The sequence below is a fragment of the Juglans microcarpa x Juglans regia genome, chromosome 6D (genome assembly GCF_004785595.1).
Source record: "Juglans microcarpa x Juglans regia isolate MS1-56 chromosome 6D, Jm3101_v1.0, whole genome shotgun sequence".
Lineage (NCBI taxonomy): Eukaryota > Viridiplantae > Streptophyta > Magnoliopsida > Fagales > Juglandaceae > Juglans > Juglans microcarpa x Juglans regia.
Window position 1 is genome coordinate 373715 of NC_054604.1, and position 9664 is coordinate 383378.

Below are 9664 nucleotides of genomic sequence, written 5' to 3' on the forward strand. Positions count from 1 at the left end.
TTATTGGTGCCTTGCATTATCTGACTATCACCAGGCCTGATCTCTCTCACTCCATCAACTCCGCCAGTCAGCTTTTGCATGCTCCCACCGAGGATCATTTTCAGGCTGTCAAACGCATTCTTCGTTATGTCAAGGGCACTCTTCACTTTGGTCTCACATTTTCAACCTCTGCTTCTGTCACTATCACTGCTTATTCTGATGTTAATTGGGCTGGTTGCCCAGATACTCGCCGCTCCACGTCAGGTTATTCCATCTACCTTGGTGACAATCTTGTCTCTTGGAGTGAGAAGAAACAATCCATTGTCTCTCGGTCCAACTGTGAATCTGTGTATCATGCCCTTGCTGCCACTACTGTTGAGGTTCTTTGGTTGCAACATCTCCTTCATGATTTGCGTATCACTACCCTTGCTCCACCACTTCTACTTTGCGATAACAAAAGTGCCCTATTCCTCAATTCTAATCTGGTCTCTCATAAGCGCCCAAAGCACATTGATTTAGATTATCATTTTCTTCGTGAACTCATGGTTGCTGGCACTATCCGCACTTAGCATGTTCCCTCTTCCTTGCAGATTGTTGACGTTTTTACCAAGAGTGTCTCCCGGTCACTCTTTGTTCTCTTTCGTTCCAAACTTAGCGTGTGCTCTAATCCCACGCTTAGTTTCCCCCGGGAGGAAGGGGGTGTTGAGGATACTCCAGAATCCTCTCCTGATATTCAGCAATCCTCCCCATGATTGTAGAGATGGATTATTCATTGTATGATTTATTTTCATTTGTATTTTGTTTCCATGTATAGCCATAGGTGTACTCCTTTATAAATACAAATATTTCTCCGCCTCTCAAAGTGCGGTGGTTTACAAAACATTCTTAATATATATATATATTATAAGCAGTCGACTGAACACATCAATAATTATGATCTGGAATCCATGCATGGGCATGGGGCAGGGGAACATTTTCTTGCTCCTCTCGACCAGAACTGGTGGATGGCTGCTTCATTAACGGCGACCAGTTGAAAAGTCTCCAGTCCTTGGGGCTACATGCATGGGTGCTTCTTTTTATGGCAAACAGACCCGACCCCTGAAAACCTAAAAAAGATACCTTACGTTCCAGTGAACGATGGATACTTTCGTGCATGGATCAGAAGGGGATTTCCCAGCCAGATCATGTCTGAATCGTACCTCAACGAGAGTATGCACACAGTTTAGTAAAAGCAACTGAGAGATCCAGAAAAAAAAAAACAGCAAGCGAGAGGACCCTCCGCCATTATTAGTCTCTTCCACCACGCGTACGCCCGTGCAGGTGACTGAAGGACATTTCTATGGTTGCCTCAACGACCGCATGCATGGCTAAGCATAAGGGCAGGTTTGAGGGATAAGATGAGAATTTTGTGTTTTGTTTGAGAGTTTAAAATATTGTGTTTTAATATTATTATTGTATTGGGATTTGAAAAAGGTGAATTGAGATTTGAAAAAGTTGAATTGTTTATTATATTTTGTATGAAGATTTGAAAAAGGTGTAATGATGAGATGAGATGAGATGAGAATTTTGTATCTCATCCCATCCCCCAAGTAAAACACAATTCATATCTTGATATATAATTAAACGAATGATATATATAAATATCTATATATCTAATTATATAGCACTTAAAAAAGTGGGCGGCACCTCTAGACTTTGTTAAAGAAACCTCCCTTATGACAAAGGAAAACTTAACAAAAACCATATTAGATCCAAACAAAACCCTCAAAAATAACGAAACTGGCATCTCAAGGAAGGAAGGCCTAACTTATTTAATTTCAAGATACCCTTTAGCTGATGAGGAATATCCGCATATATCATCCAAGTAGTAGGTAAAGGTGGAACCATACTTGTATTATAATATATTAACGAATCGATTATATACTTTTTGTAAAGTTAATCAGTACTTATTTATCTATTTAATTAACGGCACTTCTTTTTAATGTTTCTTTTATTTTTTTTCTTAATTAAACAAAGAAACATTAAAAAGAGAGATCAGAACAATAAATAGATAAAAGAAACATTAAAAAGAAGTGCCGTTAATTATTGTGGCTTTAATTCGGCCTTGGAGCCTAGAAAAAAAAAAAAAAAAATCGACTGGTTTGGGATTAATTTGCGAGTACTTCTTCGTGTCGGTTTGTTTTATCTGCATATATACTGGGGTTGGGGGCCGGCGGGGGTGGACGCGTTGCAAATTTGATCACGAGGTGGCCGGTTGCACCAATTATATATTCTGGATACTATCTTATCTGACACTGCTGAAAAACATGATAGGCTCCATAGATAGATCAGGTTGTGACACATCTGAAATTGGGATGGAACTCGTTTTTCAGTTGTGATATATATATATATATATATATAGAGAGAGAGAGAGAGAGAGAGAGAGAGAGAGAGAGTCAATTCATGTCTGTAGTTTCTGACTAATTTGAGCCTACAAATTATGGAGGAATGATTCCAATATGAATGCCAATCATGGACGTCCAACCTCGTGCTAAAATAGAAAGGAGTTGATCTTCCATTAATCTTGTAAGGATCGAGCCTCTGACTCGTGCTGATCATCACATGCATGCATAATCCAGTCTAGACTCTCGACATACAAAGATGGATCGATCTAATTCAGAAATAATTTTTATATATTAGAGCTAGGGTCAATAATAGGGGTGGCAACTCGTATTTTGGGGTCGTGTTGGTGTGATCGTGTCAATTCATGATAAAAATTCGACTATATAGATCAATCTAAACCTGACCTGTTAAGACAAACGTGTCAAACTTTCAAACCCTAATGACTTGACCCATTTAGATAACGACTCGTGTTGTGTCATTCGTTTTGACATGTTTAATAATTAATTAGAAATAGATCACTACTATAAGACTCATTTAAACTCGTTTCATATAAATTAAATAGGTTGAACTAATACACATAGCCCATTTGACTTGATTAACATAGTTTCACATAAAAGTTAGAATCTATATTTATTAGTAGCTACAATATCTTTAAAAAAAAAAAAGACAATCTACTAGCTAATTACAAAAAATATTAATATTTTTCAAATTTTAACATGTAATTAAATTAATATTAGAAACATTACAATAACAAATATGAGCATAGGTTCAGAATTACAATCTTGACAATAAAAACATAAGCATACTAAAAAATATTAATATTACATTAACACAATAATAATAAAATTATAATTTTGAAATAAAATCTAAATGGGTAAAAAATGATTGACCCATTATCGACCCGTTTATAAATTGAGTTTTAATAGGTCAACCGGTTTTGATATGAACCTGTTAACATCAAATTCAAATCCATTAGTTTCGTATCGTGCTCGTAATATTGGATTCACATATTGACACCCCTAATCAAAATTAGTTATTGCTATATATATATATATATTATATTAAATATAATATATATACTTGCGTGAGACTGCAGCTAGCTACCCTTTTATCTTATGATCATGAGGTGATCGGAGACAAAGTTAATGATTCCGGACGCAGGGGGCATATTCCAGCAGGTAGCTAGTTAATTACCTCATAGTACCGCCGATGGAGCACCAATCGGAATATATAATGTAAAAAGGATATTAATGTCAAGTCCGAACATGATACTGATGATCAGGTTCCTTGGTTTGTATAACACGTCAATATATATATATATATATACACGGATACATATATATATTGTCCTTTGATCGAACGTGTAATATTCCCTAGCTAGGTACGCAGCTGTTTTTCGCCGAAACGTATACGTATGCGCGTGTATGTCCTAATTAATATATATTTCATAGCTAGCTCATCAGTACTGCATGTCTCATTTATCCATATCCTCGATATTACGCTAGCTAGCTAGAGCATTAGTTATGCATGCAAAGTATACGAGAGTAATATTATATATAGTTTTAATTAATGTGTAAGTTTTGTATATTTATTTTGAAAAAAAAAAAAAAAAAAAGTAAAATTTATCATTAAAAAAATAATTTTTTATGTATGTCTCAAATTTTATCATTTTTTTTAAATAAGTGTGCAGAAACTATATATTTTAAGACTGGCAATATATATAATCAATTATCTATATATGTAGTACCGTAATCTTAGTGATCTTGGAAAATGAGAGAAGGAGGCCCCGGATGCTTCGTGAAGTTTACTTTCTGACCTGCCATGCTAGCTATAAAACTAAGAAACAAGAGTACTAAATTTGGTAGCTAAATAAATGAAATGCATATATAGCAATGAAGCATCCCATCAAACTTAAAAGGGTTGGAGGAAAACAAGATCAGGTTTACATGACATGCCCGCCCGGTGAATGTCCTCCGGATCGATCGTCAGACATGACTTTTAATTAATTAGCTTCTTTTTAATAATTATTCACTGATTGAAAATGTATAGCAGTATATATAAAGGAGATCAGTGATCAGATATCAGTTGTCCGGCCCCTCTCTGTCTGCGCTGACAGAGACCATCGACTTTTTTTAAATTACAGCCCCGGAGCAGGTCATGCAGAAATGCGCTTCTTGATCATGATCTACAACTTAATTAAACTTTTACTGAGTCCTGATTTATACAAATTAAAGGGACAACCAGTACTGTTCTTATTGAAACTTTGTTAAAAAGCCCAGCTGACCTGTTGTTCGCGCGTGTGTGTGTGTGTTTTTTTTTTTAACGTACACCACAAACTAGACCAACAACGTTAAAAGTACTTATTTCCAGACCATTTACAAGAAAAGAGGGTTGTGCATAGGACTGTCTTGATCGATAATGATACAATATATATAGCAGAAGCTAGCTGGAACAACGCCCTAGAGTAAGTTTTACTTGAAAGTAACAATATATACTCATAAGATTCTCATAGTTTTTCAAGTTACCATTCAGAAATATGAAAAATATAGAAAATGGCTTCTTATACTGAAGTAAAAAACAAAAAATGATGTCTAGACATATAAAAGCTTTAATATCCCCCACCTTCCGGATGCACTATTCATTCCCTTTAATTTATGTACTTTTCTTTTTTCGGTTCACAGAGAGACGATGGTCAAATGTACACGAACTTTAATTTGCATGGGAATGACTTACCAAAAATTAATTTATTAGCAATTTAAGAATGTTTCTATATCTAAACGACATCTCTATAATGAAATAAGATGAATTGAGAATAATGAGATGTGTTGAAAGTCTTTCTATATCCAAACGGTGCCCCTCTCTCTCCCTGGTATTTATATAAACCTCGCCTCTTTAGTTTGTCACAGAATCAGACCCACTTTCCTCTACTGCTACCTCTGCCTGCCTTCAAATATCATCAGCCCAGTTTCTCTCCTATCATTTTCTTGATAACATTCATTTCCAATTCCAAAGCTCTTGAATGGCAGCCTTTTCATACCAACACCAACCTTTTCTTCTTGACTCAATTTTCTTGCCAAACACCCCTATTAAGATGTCTAGCCTTGTGGAAGAAGAAAATATCAACATCAACTATTTGTCTCAATTTTACCCACCAGAACCTACCCAAGAGATTCCTGTTGATGATATTAGTGTTCGTGAAAGTAACTGTGTTGACCACAGCTCAAAGGGTGCTTTTAGTGATAATGAGCCTTCTCTGGCCAAAAAGCAGAGTACAGAGTCATCAACAGTGGTGGATAAGCTTGATAGTGGGGAGCAGGTTACGCAGAAAGTGACTCCCATGGAGAAGAAAAGGAAGAACAGAAATGGGGTTTCCTTGACTACTGCTCAATCAAAGGTAGCCCCCTCCAAGATCGAGCTTAAAATTCAAATTATACATAGCAGAACAATGATAATAAGTTAATTTACAGTGCATGTAAGCTGTTATTGGTGTTCAAGAATTTGAATTTTTGGTTCTAAATTTTGTTAGTCAAAATGGATTTGAATCCGTCTTCATGTACTCATTAGGATCCGACAGAAGGGAAGACTAAGAAACAAAAGAAATGGAATGGTGCCCTGAAAGAAGAAGCAAAGAAGCCTAAAGCTGGAAAGAAAGATCAGAAGAAAGTTTCTGAAGAGCCTCCAACAGGTTACATCCACGTAAGGGCAAGAAGGGGTCAGGCAACAGATAGCCATAGCCTTGCAGAAAGGGTATGTTAATTTCATTCTTAAACACCCCTCGGATTCATCCCAGGGTCTCTCATCATTCTAGATAATTCCCACTTTATCCACCACAAAAGGCCAAATTTTTGTGCATACCTACCCAATTAAATGCATGCTTATATTTTATATATATATATATATATGTATATGAACATTAATACGCAAGTGTCTCAACGTAAATATTTTCTCTAAATTGTTTCCAGGTAAGAAGAGAGAAAATAAGCGAGAGGATGAAGATATTACAACGACTGGTTCCTGGCTGTGATAAGGTGGATTTCAGTTCTCTCATGTGTTTCCAAGGAAATTGATTCTTTTCTGAGTGTTTTTCTGACAACTTCATGTGGGCTTGGTTCAAAAATAGGTAACTGGAAAGGCCCTCATGTTGGATGAGATAATCAATTATGTTCAGTCCCTACAAAATCAAGTAGAGGTAATATCAAACGTAATTAATTTCTTGTTAGTTATAATTAATACATTTGTTGAATGAAACGTACGTAGTTACTGATAATAAGGTTTTTTTTATTTTTCCAGTTCCTTTCAATGAAGCTTGCTTCGGTGAACCCCATGTTCTATGATTATGGAATGGACCTAGATGGACTCATCGTCAGGCCCGAGGTATATGTATATGTGTATATATATATATATATATATATATATATAGAACGTGAAATCTTGCCTCGTATTGGATTAATATCGATTACCTATCTTCCTTCATTAAGGCTGATATTGAGAGATCGAGATCTTTGTCTCTGACATGAATTTATATTGATATATTCAGAGATTGACAAGCATGCAACAGCAAATAACTATGGCATCCCCACTGCCATCTGTGACACAATGCAGCCTTACCCAGCCCACAGGTTTTGGTCAAACACCCACGACCTCCGCCTTTACAACAGCAAATAACTATCCTATCACGAACAATTCTGCCTCACTTTTACTCCAACCAGGACAAAGGCCGAACGCATTCCCCCAGGTACATGATATATATATATATATATATAGACACACACACATGTATTTTTCATGTATTACTTGTAGATGTGATCGATCGCCATAAAGTTTAATTACCGGCCTCCATATCTCTTTTTGAAAGTTATTAATTACAGGCCTTCTTTTCTGTTGTCCTAACAGTTGCAGATATGTCATTTTCAGGATATTGCTGGTATGTTTTGTGAGGCGGAAGACCACAGACAAAAGTTTCTTAATCCATCTGGGTTGAGCAACAACTTGTGTTTCTTACATTAATGTTAAATACAACAGCAGCCCTACAAACACCGGTCAGCCCTCAAATCCTGTCGACTCATACGATCAGGCAAAAAAAAAAAACAATAATGAAAATAAAAGCCAAATATATATTTACGTGAGCGTTCTATTTATACTTAATTATTAATTTGTACAAATATCATGACTTGTGCTCTTTTTCGATCTAGGTTTATGATCTTTTCAGCATCGGCTCCAATGGAGGGGGCTTATTCACCTAAAAGTTCTTTCTCCATGTTCAATAGATTAAAGTGCATGATGCCTGAACATGAATAAAGGGCTGCGAAATCAATGGATGCAGAACATGAAGGACAGATAGAACCGAACAAAATAGATGCCTTTTTTCTGTAGCCGTGTTGACTACCCAAGTCACGCACAAATTCCAAGAGCTTTTGGTGCATGGTTAATTAAGCTAGCTAGAGACTTCGGAAAAATATATGTAAAATATATAACTAAGAAATATACAAGGGTGATTCTCGTGGCTACAGTTATTCTGTTATTACAGTTATTTTTACCATTATTTTCAATTAACAAAGAGCGAGCTTGATGCCTTTGTTGACATGACCGGTCAGGCCGCATTTGTTGGTTTAGTCGGCTTTATTTGAATCGGTGGAATCTTCTGTGTTTTGGCAGTATTATAGGGGGGTGAGGCTAGCTAGCTTCAGAGGTGAATTCCCCCTACCCATGTTATATGTACAGAAGCATCCCCTACCTAAAGATACTTCATTTTCCTGATCAGTAATCTGAATGATATCCAGCCACTCGTTTGGCTTTTGTATTACAAGTTGTTCTGCCTAACAGTACTACTACTGAAGCAAATAACTGCTCTTTCCCAAGGAAGAAAGTTATACTTTTAGCCTTTAGGCAATGTTCGGTACAAAACAAAGTGTACGTGCATTCCTCCAAGAAATTAAGAAGAATACAAAAGAACCCCAAAATCTAGTGTGCTATAACGTCTGATATTGATCAGTAGTGTGGAAACTCATACTTGCACAACCTTTTCTTTTTATGTCATATATGCGTCGTCTCGATCCCTCCCATGCACCGCGAGGCCAAAAAAAAAAAAAAAAACAGGAGTCATTAATTGGCATTGCTTTTGCATCAGATGTGGACTTGACGAGAGAGAGAGAGATCATATATACTAATTAGGTTCAGATTATATATATATATATATATATATATATTCCCTATAATTTTCTACAAACTGCTTAATTTCTAGATCGAGTATCGAGTATTAATATAAACATGCATATAATATGCACAAGTGGATCCCGCTCTAATTATAACTACGAAAAGATTAGTCGGTTTGCATTTTCTCTAAAAAGCCTACTTTCACCTAATAATTATAAGTACGTAGCCAATGCGAGACTTAATATTGTAATGGTTGACCGGTAACCCAATCATTAAATTATGCAGTGTTTGTTGGGTAAATTACATCTCTTTTTGTATATTATATATTTAATTGATCACGTAATCGTGCTTAATTAATTAGAAAAAAATGGCAGTTCTTGCATGCAGCCTGATCTCTTATATATATGTGGACACTGATCATGTGCGTGCTTAATTCCAGCCACCTTCAAATACCATTATTGATATGCATCGATCTGCGCGCAATCCAAAGAAACTCCTTTTTTTTTTTTTTTTTTCAAATTTAAGGAGAAAAAAAGGATAGTATAAGAGTGTGTGTATGTTAAGGTACCATGCCGCAACAGATAATGACAATCCATGTGATTTTGGTGTTCCTCCCTTTTTTTTTTACGTTTGACCCACATGTTGCAATGTCCTGCAGACCGATTTATTGGACCATCATTTGCATGTGCTCTTCGATGAGAGACATATATACTATTTATATATCTTGATGCTTTCTTTTTATATCTGATTCAGAAAGATAAAAAACGTTCAATCTCTCCTTGGCAATTTTAAGTCCCATCTGTTCCACATACAGGCGTTGAACTGATTCTGATCTTGTCACCTCTAGAATTAGCAGCTAGCTTTGAGTAATGGCTGCCGACTACTAATTTATATAATTAACTATTTATAGAAGTTGAGGTATAACCATAATTAATCTATAGCATTGATATATGACAGAATTCTCCAGAGATGGCCCACCGGCCAACTAGTTATTTTATATATCCGAACTATTTCTCATTTGCCAATTGGATGTGAACCGGTTTGCAAGAGAAACATATAATTCACAAATAATTAAGAATTGAACTTCCTCGATCAAGTCATGCTTTTTGGATCAAGTACAGAACTAGATATATAATAGCTGCTAGCATTC

General features: G+C 35.9%; 1 protein-coding gene across 2 annotated transcripts; it reads left to right on the top strand.

The window, feature by feature from the left end:
* The first annotated feature begins 5241 nt into the window (after positions 1–5241).
* LOC121236196 (transcription factor bHLH137-like) lies at positions 5242–8161 on the top strand. 2 transcript variants are annotated; one of them, XM_041132731.1, is made up of 8 exons: positions 5244–5755; positions 5926–6108; positions 6324–6389; positions 6482–6550; positions 6652–6735; positions 6899–7096; positions 7276–7400; positions 7554–8161. In XM_041132731.1, the coding sequence occupies exons 1-7, from the start codon at positions 5381–5383 to the stop codon at positions 7366–7368; spliced, it is 1068 nt and encodes a 355-aa protein (XP_040988665.1). In that variant the 5' UTR covers positions 5244–5380; the 3' UTR covers positions 7369–7400; positions 7554–8161. The 2 variants fall into 2 exon arrangements, with proteins under 2 accessions (XP_040988666.1, XP_040988665.1); XM_041132732.1 differs by lacking the exon at positions 6482–6550 and having other exon boundaries at positions 5242–5755.
* Positions 8162–9664: the final 1503 nt, after the last annotated feature.